Source organism: Mycteria americana, chromosome 9, assembly GCF_035582795.1.
Source record: "Mycteria americana isolate JAX WOST 10 ecotype Jacksonville Zoo and Gardens chromosome 9, USCA_MyAme_1.0, whole genome shotgun sequence".
Lineage (NCBI taxonomy): Eukaryota > Metazoa > Chordata > Aves > Ciconiiformes > Ciconiidae > Mycteria > Mycteria americana.
The window spans coordinates 17,803,179-17,829,296 of NC_134373.1; the positions used below are offsets into that span (position 1 = coordinate 17,803,179).

Below are 26,118 nucleotides of genomic sequence, written 5' to 3' on the forward strand. Positions count from 1 at the left end.
CTGTTTTTCATTTCTGAAGAAATGCCAAATATTAAATGTCCGTTGATCATCTATTCATGTAAAAGAATATACATGCACATTTTAAATAGACATATTGACAACGGATGCTTTTTTTTTTTTGCAGGTACTTGATGGTCTTGAAGGTATTGAGAATTACCTTAAAAGCTTTAATTCAGAAGGCTTACATTTGCCTGTCTTGACAATGAAGTATGAGGAATTACAGGAAGCAGTTAAAGGTTGGACAGCGAGTACCTTGCAAAAGGGACAAACTTTAGTTAATAAAGCAGATTCTCACAGGTATTCCCTACATTTTTGCATATCTGCTGCATTTCTCCATACCTACCTGTTGCTTTATAACTTGACTAGTTACAATCAGACTGCATTTAGAGCCAGTGTAGTTAACTAAGTAGGTGTGCATTCAAATGACCTGAAACTCAAAGTTTCTGCCATACTTATCTGTTGGTATTTGTACAAACCAATCTCTTTAACAAAAATCTTTAGGAATACTACATGCTACTTGTAAGAGTGGTGTCAAACAATGGAATTGGTATGTTAGGGCTGTGTTCAGAAACAATGGTTTAGTTAACATTTTGGAAAGGTAAATGTATGTAAATGAAAATCAAAATATCAATGGCTATAAACACTCCCTGCTGCCCAATGTAATCCTTTTAGACCTTTTTGAAATTCATCATTATAACAATTATAATGTGATTTGATGCAAGACAAAAATACAAGTGTTAAGCCAAGGGCAGAAAATACGGAAATTTCTCCACTTCTTAGTAGTTTTAATTCATGAATGAAATTGGGTTTTTTTTCTTCCAAAGCTTTTGTTAATTACAGTGATGATGTACACCACAGACATGATTTTTACACTGATGTAAAGCATGACTTAGTTTAGAATCACTCCTAGTGGCTTAATATCTCCTACTTTTCAGGTCTTAGTAGGAGGCTGGTGCAATAAGAATGAAGACCATTTATACTAACACGTTCGACTTCAAAGACAGAGCAGATGACCATGGCTGATGGTTGGCTAGTAGTCAGCTTAGCTCTACCTTCCCATTACATGCTTATGTCCTTAATTATTCCTGAACTTTGAATAGCTTTACTTCGACACAGCAACTGAAAGTCTAGATAAGATTTTAATTTCATCTCATGACCTTGCAAAAAATTTTATCTAAAGTGCTTTCAGCTGTCACCCCAGATGTAACTGTCTTGAACCTAGCAAAGGGATGAAATAGAAAATTCAAATAGAAAGTTGTTTTGGGAACACATGCAGCTGGCTTTACAGCTCTTGTTACTGCTTCAGCATCTCCTGATATTTTAATTACATGGAAAGGGATTTTCCTCAGTGAAACTTTGACTCTGATTCCTAAACCAGACATAACTCCAGAACACGCTGCTGTTCTCTAGGACTTGATGCTCTGCTAGACATAACCTCAGCAGAAGCAGATGTTGTGTTTCAAATTATGTGTGTACAGCATTGATTAATGTTAGGAACGTTAAAGATCTTGATAGAATGAATCCCTAAAAAACCAAGTCATTAATTTTCTTTCTTCCTTATTAAGGGTTTTTAAAAAATGTTTCAATAGTCCAAATAAGCAGTGGGATAGTAAGATATTATCGGTACACATCAAGAAGAATGGGATGAATTTGTCAAAATAACCCTATCAGTCATTTCTGGTAAAATTCAATAAGAACAGGTACAGCCACAGGCAGATCTCCTGTGTGCCAAAGAGCTGCTCAAGATATTCTATAAATAAATAAAGAAGGTAAGATTTCTGCCTAGGAGACATTATAATTTAAAAAACGGCAAAGCATTACAGCTGAAGCAGCAGTGATTTAGAGAAGAAAGGTGAAACTTAAAACAATATCAATAGGCAATCTCACTAGAAATGTGCTTTGTTGTTTCTAAAGAACAGTGAAAAATCCCAGGCTCTCAAATATTTTAAATGTCTACTTGCATCATAAAAATAAATAAGGCCCTTTCTAAGAAAGGAAATACAGAATATTATGGCTTTTCAGTTTTTCCCTGCTGCCTTCAGGCCTCATTGCCCAAATGTAATGAATGTGCCATGTATTTCAATGAGTAGTGCTGGTACTTCTGTGTGGGTGGAACACTTTATATTCCTAGGCATGGGCTTGAGGATTACAATAATTTAAACTAGCAAGGAACTCCGGACATCATTTGGTGCAATCCCTTGCTCAAAACTTGTCAGAGTAGGTTGCTCAGGGCCAAATTTTTAATATCTTCAAGCATGGAGATTCCATAGCGTCTCTGGGCAACCCATTCTAGTACTTCCGCACTCTCCTCGTGAAACATGTTTTTCTTATATCTAGCCAAAATTTCTGTTGCTGCAGCTTGTGAGCATTGCCTCTTGCCCTTTTGCTGTACGCCTCTGAAAAGACTCTCATCCTGTCTTTTGTATAACCCCACTTCCTCACAGATAATGAAAGACAGCGATTAGATCACCTCCTCACCTCTTCTGTACTCTGAACAGAGTTCTGTCAGCATCCCCTTGTACATCATGTGCTCCAGCCTCCAACAACCTTGGTGGTCTCTGCTCAGTTCACTTCAGCTTGTCTGTCTGTCTTGTACTGTGGGGACCCAAACTGGACAAACTGCCCTCCAGGTGCATTTTCACAAACCCTTAACAGAGGGAAGTAACCTGCTGGCTAGTCTCTTCCAGATGCAACTCAGCACAGGCCTAGTCTTCAATGCAACAAGGATAATCCTGACTCACATTCAAGTTTTTGTACACCAAGACAAGTCTAGTTTTTTGCCTAACCCATGGCTTTAGGAGATACCCAGAATGCTCCCAGCCAGCTCATAAGCCTAGTAATGGTAACACAGTGAGCTCTGGCAGCAAATGTGGTGTTATATTCCAGAATATTAATTTCCCCCAGAAATGTTCATGAAAGAGGAGAGACGCCTCTGTCATGTATAAGCCACTGGGCTATCCTTAAATGTTGGCCAGTATTCAGCCCCGTGATTAACCCACATGGGACAAGAAGGTTTGTATGAACAGCTGAGGGTCAAAGGAGGAAGATTTGGACAGAAAACAGAACTCCCGTCAGGACTAAATCCTGATTACTCTTTTGTTCCCCTTATTGCACAATTCATTGGCTCTTAACTGCCCTCACAGAATTCCCATTTCCTTTATCTAACGGGACTGGAAATTCTGAGGGACATGGGCAGTCACCATTTGAAGGCGGTGAAGGGTGTGGATCTGAAAAAGTTTAGGTATCTTTTCAAAAAACTGATGCTTTGCATAAGACAGACAAGAAAGTATAATCTGACAATGAGATACATAGCTGTTAAGTGTTTGCAATCTGGTGGGATTCTTGAACTAGCTGGCAGCAAGTAGAAAATTGTGTGGAATTTGAAAAAAGCTGCCAGCTCCCTGAAGCTGGAGCACGATAATTTTAGAATTCCTTCATCATTTGTGATAGAGAAGCTATTGCATGCTCTGCTACTTGCATGACTTTACTAGTTTTAAAAAAGAAGCCAGATTCTCCAGTTTTTCAGACAATATATTTATTAATAAAGAGAAGGAATCATCTGACCTTGCTCAGGTTGGGTGACACTTTGTTGATTTTGATGAGATGATGCCCCAAATTGCACTGTGTATTCTGAATGAGGATACTGGAAAATGCATTTTTAATGCAATATCACAGTGGCTGCCATGTGTAGTACTAGTTTAAATACACTGAGAGAAGATAGAGTACTTGAACATTAAGACACTTAAAATGTAGATGGATTTCTGTATTCACATTGTTTTGTTATTTTAATTTTTAGAGTACCCAAAAATAAGCCAAGCAGTTTGTATGCATATGGTAAGATAGCTCCAGTAGTTTATGATTTACAAATCTAATACTGATACCCTCACATTGAGGGAAGACTATATTTAACACTAGTGACACTGACTTCAGTGGCATAATTGGAAATCCAACTCACAGTAAAAATGGAGAAATATAATGTTAATTCTGTCCTACTTTCAAATCTTCTTGAGGCATGTTGCAGCCTTATACTAAAAGATAGTCCAAATAAATGAAAATGCTGAAAATTTTCACATTGGAAGAGGAATAGATTATAGAAAAGTGACCGAAGGCGTTTCTTTCTTGTAATCCTAGAATGTTTCAGAATGAAAATATTGATAAGCCTGATTTTTGAGCTCCCATATTTCTAAATTAAAACCAGTTCAAAAAACAGGAGGAGCAAAAATTTATATGTATTAATTCTAAAAAAAATATACAATCAGTAAGTTTTGTTCATTAAAAGAACCTTTGTTACTTTGCCAGCCAATTAGCTTGCTTATGAGTGTAAGAACTGTCTTTATTTTACTGCTGTTACAAATTTATTGTGTTAACTCATAAAAAACCAGTGATACTTTCAAAGGTTTTATTGAGATCTAAATTATCATTTTCAAAACCTATAAATGTCGTTCTCTTATTGCTTTTTTTTTTAAAAGGAGTGGTGCTAGTAGAAGTTTTTAAACATACCTCTTTTTAAGGAGTACTGAAATAGAGGAGTGACATTTTTAGAATTTAAGGATAAAGCACAAACTAACAGGTTGCTAATTTTTGAAAGAGTAATTTACAAAATTTGAAACCACCTACTCCCTAAAAGGGACTTAAACTTTGGTTTCTCTTTGTGACCAATTCTTGGATCAGATTCAAACAGAATGGTCTGTTAATACCATAATTCCTGTTAGTAGTGTAGAATAAGGTTTTTCTTTGAGGTTGCAGAATTCAACTCTCTGAGCCTGATCTGAAGTGAGGAGAAAATTTCTTTTAATTTTAGAAGACAAAGGAGGAAACCTTGAATAAGTACCTGTATAACATAAGTTTCTGATGAAACTAAAGTAATGAAAAACTTATTTTGAACATATTTTTCTCCACAAAAATTCTTACAATGAATAAATTTCAGTAGTAAATCAATTGATATGTAGGTTTCTTTTTTTTTATATCAAAACTTCAGATCTTAATTGTATGTGATAACTTCGTTACAATTTGAAGGGGACTGCCTCAAGTATTCAGATTGTGAATTGCTTCCCTGATATTAAATGTTTTAAGTTATAAGACAAGCCATTGTTTTGTAAATTGATGTTGTCTTTTCTCCTGCTAAAACAGCATCTTTGAAGAAATGTTGACTTAGAATGCATATGGCATTCTCTTTTCAGCTACTGTAAAGACACGGAAATATTTGAAAGTCCAAAGAAAACCTTCTTTTTAAAGTAGAAGTGATATGCCATATATTTTCACTCTTTTTAGGCTGTTCTATTTGTGGTTTTAGTCTTTAGATAATATAACTAAAGTCAGAATTATTTGTGAAATGAGGTATTTCTCAGTGAATCAGGATATCTGGCACGTGAATCTAACTTATGCACTGGTGATAAATGAGTTGTTTGGAAATGTCATTCCTGTGTTCTACTCATTATCAATTTTGTTTGGATTAATTTTAATATTTCTCTTGGTTATTTTTCTTTTAAGGGTCACAGTTTAAAATTCATAAGTTACTTGTCATACAAATCAACAGAAAAGGTGTTGGTTTTTTTTAATCTTCATCCTGATTTTTGAGCAAAAATGAGAAATAACAACAGTTCTACTTTTCCATTTTAGCTCTTGGGTGACAGGAATTCAGAAAATGATGGAATATGTTAAAAAAAAAGTAGATCAATTAATCAGGCAGTGTCCAGATTATAAAGAACTTACTTTGAAGAAACAACAATGGACTGCCTCACTTGAAGATCATCTAAATAAGGTACATCATAACACATTGTCTTCTTAATGCATTCATGAACAGTGCATTGCATTTCCATAATTTAGCAATGTGAATATTAAAGTTGACTCAAATAATTACAAATAACATATTGGTTTGTTAGAGAGTGCACAGTTGTAGTTAGAATGCTGAATGCTGTTGTCAGCACAAATGAACCTAAAGCTGTTCTGAAAAATGCAGCTGTTTCATGAGAACATTTTACCAGCGATCTTCAATAAAGCATGGATTTGCTTAGATAATGAGCTGTTATGATTTGTTCTTTTGGAAAAGAAGTGAGCAATCAGGACTGTGACCTGCATGCAGGTTTTCTGTACTGTTTCTATGTCTTCTGTTTCATTTGGCTGAAGATAAAAATAGAAGTGTGGCAAAATTGAGGGTTAATAAGCATGGTGACTGTGAACCACAGCAAATTTTCAGTAAGGCTGAAGGAGAGTAGATTCTGTTCACTATAAAAATTCCCTTTGTTTATTAAGATACTAATGCATCAAGGACATCACAGCCTTCTTTAAGCTGTTGAGTGTTCTGTAGTACTGCAGACCTTTTTAATGACTTATCAGAGATGGAATAGACTCATGGCTCCTAAATAAGGTTCCATGTGTAAATTCAAATTAAAAAAAAATAATCTTTTAACAAGGTTCATATGAAGTAAATCCCAGAGCTTACACCAAAAAAATAAATCAAATTTAGTGACTGAATAATTAAGTCTGCAATCTGATATTTTATAATATTTGCATGATGTTTATAATGAACTATTCTGAATCAAATGGGAAGTCAATTTGCCATAAATTGGTCCTTTTGCATACAATTTATGTAGAAGAAGCCTTGTGGTATTAGAACACAATGCAAATATTGTTGAGTTTAGCTGAAAATAAAAGATTTGCTGATAGCTGCTGTTGGTCTTGTAGAAATGATGTCACCAGCATATTGTGAATCGTAAGCTAAAACTTCAATTATGAAAGTAATTTTTGTTCAAAATGTAGACCCCAATTTTGACATACAGTTTCATTCTGCAGTTTGTTCTAATCACTTTGCATTAGTCTTGCATTAGAGAACATTTTGAAAATTTGAGTCATAATACATGATCTTTCATTATAGTGAACAGTGCTTATTTTTATATTCCTACCAAGTAAAACATTTTGTCATTCCAATCTGCTAATGCAAAGTATCCCAAAGAATGTGGTGCTAAATTCAACTGCCCCTGAGCTTCATTTAATGAAGTTTGAACCTTAGTCAGCAGCCACTTCTTAAAATATATGGTACATGTGAATTCACATGTACCATATAATAACTATAAGTACTATGTCTGGTATCATCTGCCTCTGCTCTTCGTAATCATGCATATATAACATCTTACAGTGACGATGAAGTGGAGTCGTGTACACGTATCTGCTCAAAAATAAGTCTCTTGGCTTGGCAGAGAAGCTTTAAATGTACTTTCTGAATAAAAAAATGGAGCACAATAAAAGTATTTCTGCCATGGTCGTAACATCTAGATTATAATGCAGTTGTGCCTTATTGAAATAACAAGCCTGGGATACTTAGGATAAAGGAAAGCACTATCAACAAAATGAGAGCAATCAGGAGTTTTTTCTCAAATTCTGACCGTACCTGTTAGAATTTTCTTAGGAGAAATAGTAGAATTTTCTTCTTTTATATTTTCATTCCTGCTTTTCTCTGATTATACAAAACACATAATCTAAACACCAACAGACAAGTGTTACTTCACTTTTTTCTATACAAAGTGATGTTTTATATTGTTTTTATACTGTTTACTTGTATAAATTAACTATATAAATAATGCTTTCAAATAAAGGTATCGCAATCGATTAAAAAAATCACCCTGATGCTTGCAGTTGGTATGGAGATTGGTTCGTATTTGTCTGAGTCGAGAAGAGTTTTGAACAAACACCTTGAACTGGCTAAACAAATAAAGGTAAAAAAAAAAAAAAAGCTTTGCTGATGTTAAGATAATAAGATAATAAGATGTTAAGATAATAAGGTGAGAGGCTGAGAGTTTCTTATGTATTCTTGGAAAGAAAATAGGTCTATAGTTTAGTTTAAAACTGTAGTTAATGAACAAAACCATAGATAACATTACCAGTCAGTCCTTTGTATATTATTGATTATCCCCATTGTCTCTATCTCATCGCTTTATTTGTTACTACCTCAAGATCCTAGTATCAACCCTTGATAGGAAGACTCTTCAAATGTGGATTGCTACTCCTACCTGAGACACCAAGTCTCAAAATTGTCTAGACAGTCAGAGGCACAGAAAACTCTTCTTGTGGTTTGTTATGCCAAATACAAAGGATGAATCAGCAAAAAAGAAAAAAAAGTAGTTCCCAGGTGGAGAAACTTGGAAGGGGGCTGTAAAGTTGCCATCAGATATCCATTGATCATGTTGGGAATGCAGCCACAGAGTGAAAGCATTGCAGCGCTCAGCTCTGTAACACAGATGATGCTATTTTTAAGTCACATTCAGGGCCTTTCCAACTCCCGTAGCAGTACTGCAGTATCTGAAAGTGGCTTAAAGCCAGTTGAATCCCCTCCATGGTCTTGACACAGGTGCATATTTCATGGCTAAGCTGAACAACATGGCAGTATATATATTTTAGGAGTATCCTACATTTCTCTTGTGGAGTTCTTTTTTGTTTCAGGCAACAGTTTATGGAACCCAAGAGCCGGATCTGTACAGTGTCTGTGGAAATAAAATTCACTTTAAAGAAATTCTGGAGAGCACATAGTATGAATATAAAAAGTTCAGCAGATGAGCGAGAGCCTCTTTTTGTTCCACAAGACTGTATAATAGTTTTTAGTATCTTTTCTGCCAAATTTTTGCATGCCAGGGTGTTTACTTTTGTTTGTTGCGGTGTACAATCTGCCCTAACAATAGTAACCTCTCCTACCTATTCTTTCTGTGAATTGTGATATGCTAGAGTTTGCACACTTGGCTGAATGCCAGAGGTAGATATGCTAAGTGGTATTGAGTTAAATGTATAAAAGTAGATAAGCACATAGACATAGATATATGAAGCTATAAGTTAAGAAAGTGAATCTGAAAACCAGAATCCCAGCTGAATCATGAAAAATGTTAGTAACTCAGCTCTTCTCAGACAGCATACTGTGACTTTCTTCTGGGTCTGAGCAGTTGATGCAGTGACAGATACGACCCACTATTTAGTCTCCATCTGATTTCTGCAGATTTGCTGCGTGCAAGAACATTGGTTTGGGTTGGAATGCAGGGCAGTCTAGCTTGATGGGTAAGGACTTGTCTGGAGCTAGGAAGCAATTATTGATTCAAGGATGAAGGCATGAGTGGAACTAAGATTCATAAGGCAAAGTGCTACAAGGACAGGCCTTAAAACAATTACAGCAGTAGCCTTATGAGGACCGAGTGCTTCTGGAGTCTTACTCTAGAGTGGACACTGAGTGTTTCTATGAGAATTGAGTATCGGACAAGCAGCTAAGAGGGATTTAGACTCAACAGAATCAGTTCAGAAAATTGGGCTATACTGTTTACTAGAGGAATTGTATCAGTTCTGGCTATCGATGTTCCCATATGGAACGCTTCTGTTGTTTTCATTCTTACACTGTGAATTGGTTTACTTAATCTGAATACTGAGATTCTTATTTTTTTCTTCCCATTTATTTCAATAACTACATCCATAGTTTCTAGTGTCAAAATGTTACAGGAAAGAAATGGTTATTTTCAGCATATAATGTCCATTATGACCTCTTCTTCAACTAAGTAATTGAATTATACATAAGAAAGCAATACTAGTGAAAATTAACGATGTGATATCAATATTCACAAGTCCTTTTCAGTCATTATACATATTGTTCTATGCTTGTACCCTTAAAGGAAACCTCACATGAACTGGAAGCAGCTGAGAGAATCATCAAAGATATGCAAGAGTTTGAACCTGAGCAGGTGGCAGCTTTTTCTAGCAGAACTGACTTTCTGAATGAAGAACTGAAAAAAATTGAAAAAAATATTAGTTCAAAACTAGAAATTCTGGAAACTTATGTGGCCTTTTTAAAGTCAGCTATGGAGGTACAGATTACTTATTTATTCTCTGACTACACTGTGAAAATCTTACAAGTGAAAAATGTGCTTTTAGCTAGCTAAGACAAATCCTGTAGGTGCTGTGCCATGGAAGCACTGCAAGTCTTTGTAAGCTCCTTTCTACTTTAAAGGAGATCTGTTCCACCAGGGCAAGCAGCCCTGACCATTGAACTTGCATCAGCATAGTGACTAGTCTACATACAGATTTTCTAGTGATTTAAATCACTATTGTAGGAAGTATTATAATTGAATTTTTACTTCTTCTCCTGTGGACATGCACTCTCTCATTATATACATAATAAAAATGCTTACGTGTATGTACTCTGACTTAAATTTACTGATTTTGTTTCGTATAATTTTTAGAATGTTTCATGTAAGATGTTGATATAGATATTTATCATATTATAATATATAGATATTTATTGCGTCTTGCACCACTTCCACTGCAGTGCTAATTTGTCTGAAGGGGTTTAAAAGTTAAATATAAACCAGCTGTAACTGAAGTCATAATCAGTTCAATACCAACATAATTTTGGTAGCTGTGCTAATGATGCCCAGGGCAGTTAATTTTCATTTTGATGTAATGCTTGTTTTAAGATTGTACAACACTGTTGTTCTTTTATATTTAGAAAGAAATTGAAGATGGAATGGAACCTAGCGCATAAAATTAGCCATAGGATTTACTCATTTGAAGATAAACTGCCAAAAAATTTGATTGTGTCTACTTCTGATTATTGCTAACTTCAGTTACTTCATATTAAACAGATCTGTGAAAATCTTTGCATTGATACACTGGTATATAATATCCATGTAATGATATGTGACAGAAATTGAACAAATTGCTGCCACCTGTCTGATTGCCATCTACTGGTTTACAGGTTATTTAAAACTTTATTATTTAGTATTTAGGGAGGATGATAGATCTTAAAACCTGGAAAAGATTCAGAGGCTGCTATTCAATTTTATCATGTCTGTATACCTTCTGATTATAGCAGCTCAAGTTTTGATTTGGTTTTTTTATGCTTATTTTATGACATTCTGTAGGTGAATGATGATATTCAAAATCTGAAGGAATTCTATAAATCAGAACCACTACAAACAAACAGGGAGGCTGAAAATAAAATTGCAATGGAGTCATCTAATACTCAGTGGCAAAAGGCTATAAAGAAGATTTTTTCCACCCAAAATATGGGTTGCAATTTTCTTAATTTAGTAAATATGGTGAGTATAACCTGATAAACTGTACTGAATATTTGATGTTTGCCTGTGATGAGGTCTAGTCCTAGTTCTGTGACTGATCGATTGTGATTTCTCCAGTACCTAGTTTTAAAGGTACTAATGCTGCTATATACTCTTAAAATGTGAAAGTAGTATTTGAGTGTTAATGGCAGTATAAGTGATATAAAAAGTTTTGGGATTAACAATGACAGAGCCCTTAATAAATGATCCAGTACATACATACAAATCTAATACATCCACATATCTTTTTTGTTCATGTTGGGAAGCAACATATATGCAAGTACAGTATTAAGTTTATTTTACTTCCATTAGGTGGCAGTCTTTACTAATTGAGTGTATGAAGTTCTAAAGAAATGGGTGCTAGAGCTACGTCCTTACAGATAATCTTTCCTGGTGTCTTTACATTCTGTCTTGGGTTCAGCTGCACTGCCTAGGCATCCCTATCTAATTTTCCAGCACCCCTTCATGAGATGATCATTTGAGGTGTGCAATCATTCCCTAAGCTGCTCCTCCTAAAGTGATCCCAGTTAATGTAGACAGCCTGGACACCCAGCTGTTCTGTCTGTTTTTATAGGACAGACTAGGGAGCAGTTACATTAGGGTGAGAAGGGGGAGTTGGTGTTGATAACATACAGGATGCATGTTGATAACATGCAAGATGAGCTGGAAAAACCTACTTAAGCAAGGAAAGTGCTCAGGCAGTTAGTGTGGGCTAAAGTGTGTGCTGTCACAGCTGGATGCAGCCAGGCACAGATAAGATAGTGTAAAGCCAAGCTGAATACGTGTGAATATGAGGTTGCACTGCAGTCACTTAAAGTCTAAACATATCTTCAGATATTATCTCTCTAAAGACCTGGAAGTGTGTTGCCACCGTATTTTCTGCTACTCTGTTCCCATGGTATTCTTAGGTCGTAACTTTTAAGTATCTGGAAGATATGGATCATACAAGTAATTTACAAACACAACTTTTCTTAAAAGAAAAGTTCTGAAATGGGAAAAGCAGAAACAGCATTACCCAGTTTTCTGGTCTTTCTGATATGGGCTCTGTTAAAAAGAGGAAAAAACACCAAATGTTCAAATGCTGAACACTTTTTCCCTCCCATGCTTCGGTGCTGCTTTCCTTATTAGCACAAATGAGTGGTCTTTTCTTCATCCACTTCACTTTCCAGTTGCTATTCCCTAAAGGGCCATTTTGGGTAGTTCTGTCTATTCAGAAATTACTTTATTTTGCATGAGCATTAAACAGCCATCAGATGGCAATAATTCAGTCATTACTGACCTGTTCTAGGTTTTAAACTTTAACATTAGCCATGTCCTCAGTATACAAATTCTGTTGATCTATGCCTATTTCTAAGAGAACAGTGTATTTAAAGACACCTGGAGTACCAGAAATTTTCAAAGAAGTTACACTAGAGTAGTTGTTTTTTATTAAGCTTTGTTGAGACTTTAATATTACGAGGTTTTAATTATACTTTATAAAATCATATGTGGAAAAAACATGTCTGTCTATTTGCCAGGTAAATGAGAGTTTAATATTGAAAGTAGAAGAATCTGTACAAGTAACAGAAGATATCATTGTTAATCTGAGTAAAGAAAAGAAAGAGCTGACTGATCTTTGGGCAATCTGGAATTTTAAAATTACTCAAGTAAAACCTGTCAAGCAACAGTGCCGGATATTTAAAGAACAACTAAAAACTGTAAGTAAATTAGCTAGGAAGAAAGCAACTGTGGCAAACATTCCTAGATTGTTATTAGTTTGTCTGTGACTGTCTCATCAACTATTATAGGTATCATTTAAGAAAGAGAGATGATCAGTAGGATAATTCTCTGTAGTCTATTCTGCCATTCAGATAGTCATCAAGAAACATGAAATGGTTTTGATCTTTCTTGCCCTTATTCAAACAAAAGTCCAAGTCCTCACTTCAAATTTTAAGTTTTAATCAAGTCCATACATTATACAAGAAGTGCTTTAGTTTTTTGGGTTTGGTTTGGTTTTTTTTTTTTTAAAAGCACCATTTTGTTGTGACTTAATAGTGACTAGACTAAACGGTGTCCTAATAGGTACTAAAATCCAACCATGTTCATAAGGAAAGAGGATTGAAATCTCCTTGGCACAGGGTCAGTGTGCAGTGTTCCTTAAAAGTAACACTAGCTAGGCTAGTAGCAGAACCAGAGATTTATAGCCACTGTTTGTCTAGTGCAACTTATCGCTAAACCACAACATCTGTTATCACAGAAAATACACTGTGTGTATGGGTCCTGCGATCTCAGTGTCTGAATCATTTTTGCACACTGTCTTAAAGATTTCTTATCACCCTTGTCAGTCAGAGGGTTTGAGACAGAGAGGTTTACAGTTGAAAAAAAAAAAAAATTAGTATCTTAACTTCAGAATCTCTCTTTTTTTTTTTTTTTTTTTTCCCCTTAACTAGTAATCTCTTAATGAAATTTACTGACAGCATTTGGGTGTCTGGTTTGGGGAAGGTCCTTGTTACAAATTTAGATTCGACTTTAAATTTTTTTTTTTATTTACTACAGAAAGAAACACTGAACTGTTTGATTACCTTTTAGACTACCCATGGATTAGAGATTCTTCAAGAGGCACTCCAGCTTGCAGCAGAAGTTGACCTTGGAAGTGACCTTTTTATTGTTTTGGAACTACAAAAAAAGCTTAACCAAATAAAACCACAGTATCAGGTGAGAAACCAAGCTAGGGAAGTGCACGGTGGATCAAAAGCTCTTTTTGGTACAGTAAAGATTCACGTTCACGTTGACCCCAGACAGAGTGTCTGGGGTTGCAGTCTTACATTGCTTTTATGTCTTACATTGCTTTTCCAGAAGGAAGGGTTTGTGTGTATTTGTAAGGTAAGGCAGAAGACTTTTTACCTTCAGTGTCCAGAGGATGTCTTGTGCGGTGTTAGCTGCGTATTAAAGTGACACACGAGCATTGGGGTGGTGGAAGTACAAGGAGAGTACCAGCTTCATGCTTTTGAGTTAGACCTGGTCCGAGGCTGAATTATGTCGTACTGAGATTCTATCTCCTCTGAATACTGTCTCTGAGTTTTAGCAATTCAGTCTGCCATTCCCCTACAAGTCAGTTTGACTTGTTTTAATCCAAGGCTGTTTCTGGGTGATACCTGAGATTCATGCCTAGCAAAAAGTAAAGTATGTGGAGAGTGTTTTAAAGGGCATGGCATTGATTTTTCCCCAATACAATTTACCATTGTTAGGTTGTTATTTCATCAAATGTGAAGGAAAACTAACAAATATGTTTGTGTAATTTGAGTTCTGCTTTTTTGCTAGCAACTGAATGCTGAGCTTGAGTACCTGATAAAATTATTGGAATTGCCAAGCCAGAAAGGATTTCCTGTGAAAGAGAATTCTGAGAGAATGAGAGAGCTTATTCATCTCCATCGAATGGTAAAGGACACAATGACAGAATATGATGAGATTTTCAACAAGACAGTCAAATTCCATCACATTAAAAAAGAAGTGAGTATAATCTTTTAAAATACACCTTCTTCCCATTGCAGTTAAACTCTTTTTGCTTTTAGTGCCGGTCATCTTTCTTTTTTTTTGCCAAACAAACAGCATTAACCCACCTGGTGATCAGAATTAAACTTTTGGATCTAAAACTACATGAAATTTAGAGAATTTAAAATTCAGATCTGAACCAAAATTTAATTACTTAAGCCCACATCACCAAAGTTTAGGGTAACACATTATGAGTAAGGAAGGAATTGTAAGCTTCCTTTCACATTGTTTTAAACACATACTGATTTTCATTTTAATATATTCCAGCTGGAATGTCTATCAAAATCAGGAGAACTGGATATTCCTGAAATATGCGAGGACCCTGAAAATGTACACCATGCTAAAGCCTACCTTGTGAATGCTCAGGAGAAACATGCATGTATCAGACAGCTATATAAACTGCTTATTACCCAGGGAATGGATATCTTGTCTGCAGTGCAGCAACCTGTGAGTAGAATTAGAATGATTTGTGATATCAAGGATAAATGTGAAAGAAGATTATTGAAGCTATCTGACTGACTTTTAGATGTGCAAAAATGTGTTAATACTCTGAGAAAAATAAATACAGAGCTTTAAGATTCTTTTTAAAGAAAGAAAAACATAAAATGTAAAACAGTGATCATTTTTAGATTTCTACTTTGAGTTTGCAAATATACAGCCATCAAATTAAATGAAACATCCAGGAATGATGAAACTTATTCTTCAGTAGTTACTCACATTATGAATTGCTTTTACCAAGAGAAAAGAAAAATTAATTTCTTTGAAATCTTGTTTTAATTTTCTAGTGGCCTGTGAACAGATCTTACGCTGGAAAACGTTGGAGTAGGTTTGAAATAGAGAGGAAATTAATCTTTAAAATATCAGCGCTAGGAAAAAAAAAGCATGACTTACTGTTCTCTAGTATTCTTTGTGCAGCTCAAGGCCCTGTTGGTGATTTCTTGAATGCCACATCTATATATTAGACTCCTGGTACTTTGTAAAGGTTGCTTTGCATATTTATTCTCCTATAAAGAAAGGATAACAAAAGAACAAGAAGGATTAGTGGATTCCAGACTGATTTGCATGGCAAAATGGATATAATTTTAGAAAGGAGTTATTTATTCCAGGCAGGATTGTTATTGCCCTGTATTCATTTACTAGGGAGAAAGCAAGATATTCCTTATGACCTGCCTACACTATCCACATTGCCAGTCTGCTCTTCAGAGTCCATAAATTGATTGACAGCAGAAGTGAACTAATCTCCAGGTGGTAAAGGACTAGAGTAGGCCAATTCCTCTTTGCTCAGAGAAGACACCATGTGTGAGTTGTGACTGTGACCCAAAAACTACTCTTCAGACTACTAGTGATTGACACTGCTATGTACTTGCTCTCGTTACAGTGGAGGTGTAATAGTTTACTCTAGTCCATTGTGACTGACTATGCATGTTCTGCCTCAAAATTATTTTCATTTTAGATTGGTTAAATCAATACATTTGCTGAGTCTTATAAGTTTCTTTGTCTATTCCCTGTTTAGAATTGCTTGAATGTTTCTGTAAAGAATCTGAAGCAAGAACTTGCTAGATTGGAGTACGAGAACATTAGCTGGAGTGCCAAAGCTGATAAGTATGAGGACGAACTGTCACAGCATTTCCAACACTGCACCACTCAAGAGGAGATAAGTGAGGTAAATGAGATAAATCCTAACACATTAAATGGCTGTTAAAAGGGCTGTTGTGTTCTGTAATATATGTTACTGTTTACCATTCCCCTAGATGCTTCATACGTATACACAAAAGTTGATTTTCATCTTACCAGCAACCTTTGATCCACACAGCAGCAATAATAATCTATGGTCCATACCTCTGCAGTTCAGGATTATATCAAGTTGTTGGGCTGGCAATAAAGTGCTTTCACTGTACTAAGAGGGCTGGAAATAGAGCAGCTATATTTTCTTTGGCTTTCAGCTCTGTCAGCTTCATCTCAAATACGTGAGTCTTCAGATTCTTTCTTATGAAGCTGAAATTTGGAACAAAAGTAGAATTTACATGTATTGCAGTTGTAAGGCTATTAGAAAGAACTTTCAGTCTTTTAATGAAAAGTTCAGAGTAATTTAGTACTTAACATTTTTTTCAGAAACCCAAGATATGATACTTAAGAAATTGCTAGAAAAAAAGAAAATGTTCTTTGGCACAAGATATTAGAATTTAGTATTATGGAACTTAGGTTAGAAAAATTACTTAGTTAATATGATTATTAATTTAGCATCTTAGTAGGCCAAATACAAATCCACTTACAATTTAGCAGGTTGAATTAGATAGATGTCTCAGCAAAAATTAATTTAGGAAAAACATTCCATAGAATGAATTTTCTCAAAGTGATCCATTAGAATAAGAGGCTGATGGCCTCTACACTTGATGTCCTGTAGATTGCACTTCTATGTATCCATGAAGTACAGAAACTGGATTCTCACCTGGAAGGATTTCACACTAATGTTCCCCACAGTGTGAAGCATAGATAGTGGAAACACAGGACACTGAAAGTTATATTTTCGTATTTTATCTTTTGCTAGGTAAATCCACACCTGAATAAAGAAAGACTGTGTTTTCTTGAAATCACCAAAGCAGAGGTGACTGAGATTTCTGTCCCAACTATTTTTAATGAGAAAATTATTGTTTGGATTTTCTTTTCTTTTACAAAATATTTTTGTGTGTTTGTGAAATTATCCATTTTCACAAAAACTTATTTTGAAATTGAAAGGACATGTGCATCAAAAAAGGTTTTTTTGAATCTCAGTTACAGTTCTAGTTCCTTGTCAGTCATAAGCTGAGTGTGTTTCTGATTCACCAGTCTGATTCATCAGTCTCCTGATGTAACTTCTTGGCCAACGGTAGGAGGCAATAGGAACAGCAGGTGGTATAGGGGAAGCACTCTGGCAGAGAGAACCATGCTGTAGAAGAGAAAGAAAACATGAAGTACATAAACAAGAAGTCCCGTTATGCTTTGCACTGGCATGGCAGAATCAGAGTATTTGAGGTTTGAATGAAAGTATTCTAGGTTTTTACGGAAAACCCCTCGAATTTGCTGAAGAAAAGGAAATGTGCACTGAGCAGCCTGTATGTAAGGCTGGCCATATTTAAAGACACGTTGTTATATTAAACAAATTTCTTGTTTCTGTCCTTTGATTCTGGTATTATATAATGAGGGCAGGAGAATGTGACTCCTTTCTAAGAAGAATTATTTTTCTATTTTTATTACTTGTTAGACTTCCAGTGACAGCAGGAAGTAGAGGAAAAAAGCAATCTTCTGTCTCTCTCAAATTCAAATGAAAAGTGTGTCAGTGACACGTGTCACTCACCACATGCCCTATATTGCAAACTGTAACGTTTTAGGTTCTCATAGTTAATAGACACCCTCTGCAAAATAATTGGATAACATATTTTCAATTACAGTGTTTGGTGGTTGTTTGGTTTTTTTTTTTTAAGTTGGGAAAGCCATGTTGGCTGGTTAAGTTAAAACCTGTCATCCCCAGACCTAACTGAATCTTGAATGTAAACTAACTGAAATATACTAATTTGGTGTGTGGATACCTTTTTCTTTAGATTCCTTTTCTATTAGAGGTTAGCATAGAAGATATTTCCTAAATAAACACTTGGCTAATGTACCTGTACATGCATAAATTCACTGCCATTTTTCTTTTTTTTTAATTGAGTATTTATAACTAATTCTGTTTAGGAATCAAGAAACCAGACACTAAGTTACTTCAAGAATGTTAAAGTTATTAGTATTCACTTCAGTATTTTAAATTCTGTTAATTTTAACATCAGAAATTAGTCTGGGTATTGCTAGTATCTAGCAGACCTGTCTGAAATACCAATTTCTTTACCATCTACTATGTCTAAGCAAATAAATATTTCATGTGGCAGCAGCAAGCAGCAGCTGTCCATAGCTGTCACATAGTAAACAGCCAACCAGATAATTTAGTTGTGATTTACCAGTGTACAAAGCAAACTTTAAAGTTGATTGAAAATATTTGGAATTCTGCTGTAAATACTTAAATTAATTTACATTTAATGTGGTGAATTTAAGTGTGTAAATAAAGCATGTGAGCTTTGGTTATTAGGACTCAACTGGTGTTTGAAAATATCATAGTTAGAGGACTGGGCTAGCTCCCTGTGTTTGTAACATATTAGTGCTTCTATAAGAAGCAAGGAAACGAGTACTTAAATTTATAGCCAACGATACATAACATGAGTTTTGAACAGTCTTGGAGGACAGAAGAATAAGATGCATGCCTTTTGTGTGCCTTCTCTAATTTAAAGAGAATTTGCAAAGGCTGAAAAAAAGGATTTATGCACTCTGCATCTTTGCAAGGTATAAGGAAAGCTTGTATGACCTTTGAGATCTGTATTTGCCCATTTGGGCTTCCTGCTTCACCATCTTGTGTAGCAGCCTCTGAAGAGCTGCAACTCCACTGCATTACACTGCAGTCATTTGTGATAGAGCTGAGTCAAGCCTCAGGTAACTGTAGCTTAATACTACTCTGAATCTGTTCGTGGGATTATAGGTGACACAGTTATTTACATAAGATAACTTTTGCAGTGAAAAAGCCTTTTCTTTAGGTGATCACTTTAAAAATAACATTTATGCATGTCTGCACAAAACTTGCAACAGAAGAGTAACATCCTGCAGTAGGTTCTCAGCTCTCCCCGGTCATCTCACTTCTTTCCTCTTCATCATGTCATTATTTATACACTAATGGAAAGGTATGACTGAAAATGTGGATTTTAACCATAGAGGGTAATGAGCTATCTCTGTTCACAAGTCAGTAGGAACTGATATTTCTTAGCACGTTTCTCACCTTGTAATTTATTTTGATTGTGGTCTCAGAATTAAAGTAATCATTGATGACTTGAACAGCACCTTTTCTTTCTTCCCACTTTCTGGCTGTTCTTTAATCTTTGCCACTTTGAAAATTTATTTTCAGCAACCTGCTTTCATGGGCTATTTTGATTATTAGTGCTACTAAAAGTCTTATGTATGAATAAAAAGGGAAGGGTAAGTGGCTAACAACACTGAAGTACCTCCTAGACTGGCTCACACAGGAATTAAAGCATTTTACCAGAACTGTACTGTTAACAAAAACATGTTTAAAGCAGCTTTATAACTTCTTTTTCGATTTATTTTGTAGTTGTGTGATAAATCAGTGCAATTGGCACCTAAACCCCTCTCCTCCACCCATGACAAGCCAACTATAGTTAGGAACAGCTGCCTGATTGACTAGGACACAATGGACAAGTTACAAAGTTCCATTAAACCTGTGGGCTGAAGTCACTGAAGCATATTAGGGTGTATAGTTCCTTTAGTATTTCTCATTTAATTTTGCAGAAAATAGTGGAAAAAAGATACGTTTAGATTTCTAAAAGTTGGAAGCCATGTATCAGCCTTGGTACAATTGCTGATGATAACAGGAGTTGTGTACATGCACTCTGAGGGGGTGATGTACAAGTCTGAGCTGAATCTGGTTTTTCCACTGAGGCTAAAAGAGAAGAGTGACAGCAGCTGCAGACCTTTGACACATGAGCCATCATATCTGAAACAAGGCGATCTAATTTCACATACTGCTATGAGGAGAGCCTCTGGCCTTATAAATGATCGCTAGCCTATGTATGTGCATAAGCCATTGAAAGAAACTAAAATAAACTCTTGCTCATCTCTTCTTTTCCTCAAAATTAAACCAGCAAATAAGGCTCTTGTGTTTTTAATACAAAATATTGTTCTGCAGAAGTGGTTTTATTAACAGAGGGCTTTTAGATAGATTTTATTATTCTGTGTAATTAGGTGGGATAAAGAGCTTAGACTAATTGGAGATCACAGTACCGGTGATAGAATTCCCTTCCTTTCCATTACACTGAGTGAATACTATCTGTCTATTCACTGCTGAAATAATGTGGCAACATCCCACTAGATGAAATGAAAATGAAAAATACATCCCTTGATGGATTAACATTAGTATGTAATAATAATAGTAATAATGATTGATTGCTAGCTGTTCCAATAACAGTAGCTGCAAAATGAGCATTCATTACTCCCTGGATTCTTTGGCGTCTGAGGGGCAGGGGGAAGTCTGTAGGACTTTTTAATATTAAAAAAAGCCTCAAATATGTTAACTAAATATCAAGTTGTGGATGTGGCCTGAATGTGCTAACACTAATGAAGTAAGTTAAGTTCTTTTCATTTGGTGTCTGGAGGAACAGACCCTAAAGCATTAGGACTGCTGCATTTCTTTTATATCAGTTCCTTTAGATAAATATCATTTTACATAATTTATTCTACATTCTCCTAAAAGCAGAAGATTGTCAACCCAAAGGATGTGAAATTCTAAAAAAAAAAATTTCCGTTGTTTTTATATTCTTCCATTTCAAAATTTATGAATTAATTATAAATAATTTGAAAATGTGATCATGGAATCGCAATGTAATTAAAATAGTACCTTTTATAAGGTACCAGAAGCATATTTTAAGCAGGTGTTTTACTTGTCTGGTTCTCATATCTGTTGCTTAAAGGCATTCAAAAGTAACTATAATATCTAAAAGTATTTTTTACGGTTGTAAATAAAATTGAAAATTACATAGCTTTCAGGGAAAAAATATTGAAAAAAATAAAATTTTATACTTAAAAAATCCATAGTCCTTTAAAGATAATTTAGCTAAGTATGTTTGATATGCTTATTTATATAACATTGCTAATGCAAAGAATGACCTGTGGTTTATTAAGGGCACACTTGTAAGTGTATGTTAAAGCAAAAAGGTAATTGGCATTGGAAAAAAAAAAAAAAGATAAAGCATATAACAACCCTACACTATAACTAGTTCCCATGGTAAGTAAACATTGTTTTTAAAATTATGTTGATCGTATATGACTCTTCTTTTTGATTTGTATTAAACTCATTCTGGTAAATTGGCAATACATCTGATCCATATGTGTGTAAATGAAAGTGTAGCTTCCTAGAACTCCATCAGTGTCATTCTTATCATTCTGGATTTTTAAAAGATTTTGTAGATTAAAGAAAATGTAGCTACATTCCATCTAAGTAACAAAAGAGTTTTACAGCAAATTTAATATAACTAAATTTAATAGTAGTTATCTCAGCTGATATAAGTCCATCTGAAAAGTCTTGAAAGGCATGGATGCTTCATAATCAGAGCTACTGGTTCATCTTAATTTATATTATTACAAGAATAATTTTCCCTAACATTGAGCTTGCTGCACCAAATCAGTGCTGACTGGTAATAATAGTCTCACGTGGTACCAAATCTCTCTAGCTGTAGTTAGGTGAGGCTTTCTTTGGGTATCTGTTAAGCAGAATCTCTCTGCTACCATACTCATAGAATATTATTTGAAAGGCAGGTGCTTACATAGTCCACATCTTGATCCTGCAAAGAGCTGGATTCATCTTTGTATGCAAAGATGAATAAAAGTACAATAATTGTACTAAGAAGTTTGGACTAATTGTACTAAGAAGTTTGGACTAGCACAGTGTATAAAATTAAGTCCCTATGTAACTTGCTTTCAGAAGCAGGGCTTTGGAAAAAGGAGGGGAAAAAAAAAAAACAACAAAAAAACCAACCTGATGTAAACTAAATGTTGTGTTATAGGAGAAAAGTACTATGAATAAATACAAATTTACTTGCCCAAGCCCAGTAAAACTGTGGTTTTCTGGAAACTAAGTATGGGTATACATTTACATGGCTACCATTTCCACTAAATGGACTAGAGTATGTGAAGAACATCTGCCTCTAGTTAAAATCAATGAAAGCCCTTGGACAGGATTTTTTCATAGATTGTCTGAGCAAGGATCTCATCCTTTGCCCCAATCCTTTTTTTGCCCCAGCCACTCTGGAAACAATACTCAGTATTCAGAATGCAAAAATGTTGATTTAATAAGATTATGAGTTTCCCCTACTGGAAAGAAATTCTGAGGAAATAAGGATGGTTTATGAGATGGCATAGTATTTTTCATTTCTGAATTAAATTTTCAGTGTTCAGATCGTGGCCTGTTAAACAGCTCTTGAAAAAAAACTAAATTGAAGTGTGCTGGTTTCTTTTTTACTAACAAATATACTTACTCTGTTTCAGCTCAGAGAATCATTTAAGGATCTCAAAAAGAAATTCAACAATTTGAAGTTTAACTATACGAAGAAAACTGAAAAATCTCGAAATTTGAAAGTACTTAAAATACAGATTCAGCAGGTTGATACATATGCAGAGAAAATACAGGTAACATTAGAAATTTTAGTCTTAGTGAAGGCTTCACTGGTTGAATTGCTGTGGTCTGTGCCAAGCAGATCAGAGGAGATGTAAAATGTATGTGAGCGTCCCTGTTACTCAGCTTTATATCCTTCCCCTGTCTCAGTCACTGACTGAGACATTTTTCATTGTTCTGTTTCTTTTTTCTTCCATTTCCTTCAGTGAAATGATCTTAGCTCAATTCCTGACTTCTCTGTGTTCACTCCTTTTATCCTCCATTATTTTTCTATTTAATCTTTTATTCTTCTTGCCTCTGTTCCTTCACAGTATGTGTGACCTAGTCTTCCCTCTCCTTAAAAAACCAAAATAAAACAAATACCCCCTCAAAATAAAAAAATAAACAATAAATGTGCACATATTCCCTCTTGCATCCAGCTACTTTCTTGTCTTTCTCATTTCATCATGTAAGTCTTCAGAACCTTTTTCTGCATCCATTGTCTGGAGTTGATCATGCTCATTTGCACCTTAGAACCCTGCTAACCTCATCCATTCTTTGCATTCACCAGAAACTCCTCTTCCAAAGCCTCCAATGACCTTTTTAGTTGCCAATCAGAACTAGCACTTTTTGTTTCACTTGCCCTGCCAGTCTCTTCCTTCACAACTTTTTTTTACTTGAAATTTTCAGTAGCTTCTATGATTCTATTTTTGCTATTTCTTTTGTTGTCATTGACTATTCCTTTTACAGCCTTTTTTTTTTTCCTTTCTTGGCAATTTAATCCACAAATGCAAATTCAAATCACAGAATCATTGAGGTTGGAAGGGAACTCTGGAGGTCATCTGGTCGAAATTCCTTCCTCGGAGGAGGGTCAACTACAAAAGGTTGCTCTATGTCATGTCCAGCTGGGTTTTGAATATCTCCAGGGATGGAGACTCCACAACCTCTGTGGGCAAGCTGTTCTACCCTCAGAGTAAAAGAAATGGGTGTTTCCTTTTTTTTTTGGTTTTTTGCTTAAACAGAATTTCTTGTATTTCAATTTGGGTCCATTGCCTCCTGTCTTTTCACTATACGCCCCTAAGATGAATCTGGCTCTGTTTTCTTTATTCCTTCCCATCATGGTTTTATACACATTGATAAGATCCACCTTGAGCTTTCTCTTCTCCCAGCTAAAAAATCTCTTCTCTCTCTGTCCTTGTAAGAAAGACACATGCTCAGTCATTCAGTCATCTTCATGGACCCTTGCTGGATTTGCTCCAGTATGTCCAGGTATTTCTTGTACTGGGGAGCCCAAAGTGGACACAGGACTCCAGATGTAGCCTCACTAGTGCTATGTAGAAGGGAATAATCACCCCCTTTGACCTGCTGGCAACACTCTTCCTACCAGTGTATGTTCTTACAAGTATAGATGTGGACAGTTCATTAAATACTTTCCTATTTTAAACCAATCTCTTCCTTTCCAAACAAAAATCAAGGACCTGCCTTTTTGCATCACTTGTAAAACAGCTAGCACAATGAAGTCGTGATCAACTGGCAAGACCAGCATTCCCAGGATATAAAATATACAAATATATATATGTATACCATCTTATCCTAAAATTTACAGGTCACATTTATACCAGACATCAAAAAGTACTAGTATGAATACTTGTTCCCCTTGGTCTTTGGGATTATGCTAGATGGTCACTGATGTCGCTTACATCAGATTCTTAAGCAATATGTTAATATGCTAGAACATGAATAACTGTGATGCTTAAATTGACTTGTATTTGGTCAAAGACTCCAAAGGCTTAGTAGTATTTTTTCCTTTCCAGGTTCAATGAAAGTTATTTTGTTCAAGATCCCATGTTTTATTACTACAGATATTTGTTTAAGCTGAAAAATGTAACTCAATTCCACCTTTAATAAATATAATTTACATTGATTTTAATTAGCATTGTAGAGGCCTGCCAGTTTCCTTTGATTTTTGAAAAAGCAACTTGTACTTGTAATTTTTAAAACACAGGACAAGAAATAGGTTTGTGGGGGTTTTCCCATGTTTTTTACTTTTTATTTCTAAAAATAGAAACATTTTTGTTGCAGTATTTAACATTGCTACATCTTTTAAACAGATCCTTAAAAAGAAGATGGATAATTTAGAGAAGAAAGTCATTGGCTCTGTAGCAAATGAACCTAATGCTAAAGTTAGAGTCCTCTTGGAGTCAATCAGTGACTTACAAAAACAGCTGAACGACTTTAGCAGAGTTGTGGAGGATTACAAGCAAAATCTGGATCTCGTGGAGCATCTGCAACAGATGATGGAAGAGGTACTAGTAAACCTGAGATCCCTGCTGTGGCTGTAATAATGATCCAGGACTGGGATAGATAAAAGTGCTTCTAACTACTTCAGGCAAAATCTGTAGCTTCCAAATGTAGTAGATTGGTAAAAAATTCTGTATTTTCTTCTGCTTTTTCTTTGTAACTTTGTGGAGAAAGGGGGAAAAAACATGCAACGTGACCATATTCTTGCACTGCTATGCATACGACTGGGGTCTCCACCTCCATATGTCTTTCATAGTGATTCAGCATATCTATGATCATACTTAGTTCATTTTCTCTAAGTGTATTCTGAGGCAGCACAGAAAGGGCCACAAGGCCTTCTTTGATAGCTGTCAAACTACAAGAGCCAGGTTATCACAATACCCACTTTGTTAGTTGTCAGGAAGAGCTATCTGTGTGGTATGTAATTCTGGAACTGAAATGTAAATTATTCAGTTCCTTAAAAGCAGCGTATAATTTTTTTAATAGACTTAATTGTTAAGTATATGTATATTTTTTTCTGAACTGCAGTCTAAGTCTTTTTGGAGACTTCTGTAACTTTATTTTAATGTGTCTGAGGACTGCCTCATGCATTGCCTTTTTAAAAAGAAAAAAATATTTCCTAACAGTATTTTCCCTCTTGCTACATTGTGTTGGTGCATCTGCTGTGAGGCAAGCACATTCCTGTCATCATTGTTTATTTTTAGAAACAACACTGTTCATATCTCCAAAGTGATCTAAATGCATGACAAATAAATTCCCTTAATGATGGATCACAATACTAAAGTTTTAAAAGATATTTTCAGTGTCCAGTGATCTGATCAACGTGTCATTTCATATATCATTAGCAAAGCAATTTGTTACCATTTGTTGTGCATTTACATGTTTAAACTCCCCCCTTACTTTGAGGGAAATAAATTATTTCCTAGAACTAAAATTTAAGATTGCTTTTTTACTCAGTGTGAAGTATCACCCTTTATTCAA

General features: G+C 35.2%; 1 protein-coding gene across 2 annotated transcripts in view; it reads left to right on the forward strand.

Annotated features, from left to right (window-relative positions):
- Positions 1 to 26,118, forward strand: part of CCDC141 (coiled-coil domain containing 141) — a 110,426-nt gene that overhangs the window by 66,620 nt on the left and 17,688 nt on the right. For both annotated transcript variants that reach the window (XM_075512156.1, XM_075512155.1), the window contains exons 9-20: positions 125 to 297; positions 5,620 to 5,761; positions 7,593 to 7,712; positions 9,642 to 9,833; positions 10,890 to 11,066; positions 12,602 to 12,781; positions 13,653 to 13,778; positions 14,385 to 14,573; positions 14,883 to 15,062; positions 16,129 to 16,278; positions 22,731 to 22,871; positions 24,948 to 25,142. In XM_075512156.1, coding sequence (XP_075368271.1) covers positions 125 to 297; positions 5,620 to 5,761; positions 7,593 to 7,712; positions 9,642 to 9,833; positions 10,890 to 11,066; positions 12,602 to 12,781; positions 13,653 to 13,778; positions 14,385 to 14,573; positions 14,883 to 15,062; positions 16,129 to 16,278; positions 22,731 to 22,871; positions 24,948 to 25,142 — 1,965 coding nt within the window. The remainder of the gene's footprint in view (positions 1 to 124; positions 298 to 5,619; positions 5,762 to 7,592; positions 7,713 to 9,641; positions 9,834 to 10,889; positions 11,067 to 12,601; positions 12,782 to 13,652; positions 13,779 to 14,384; positions 14,574 to 14,882; positions 15,063 to 16,128; positions 16,279 to 22,730; positions 22,872 to 24,947; positions 25,143 to 26,118) is intronic.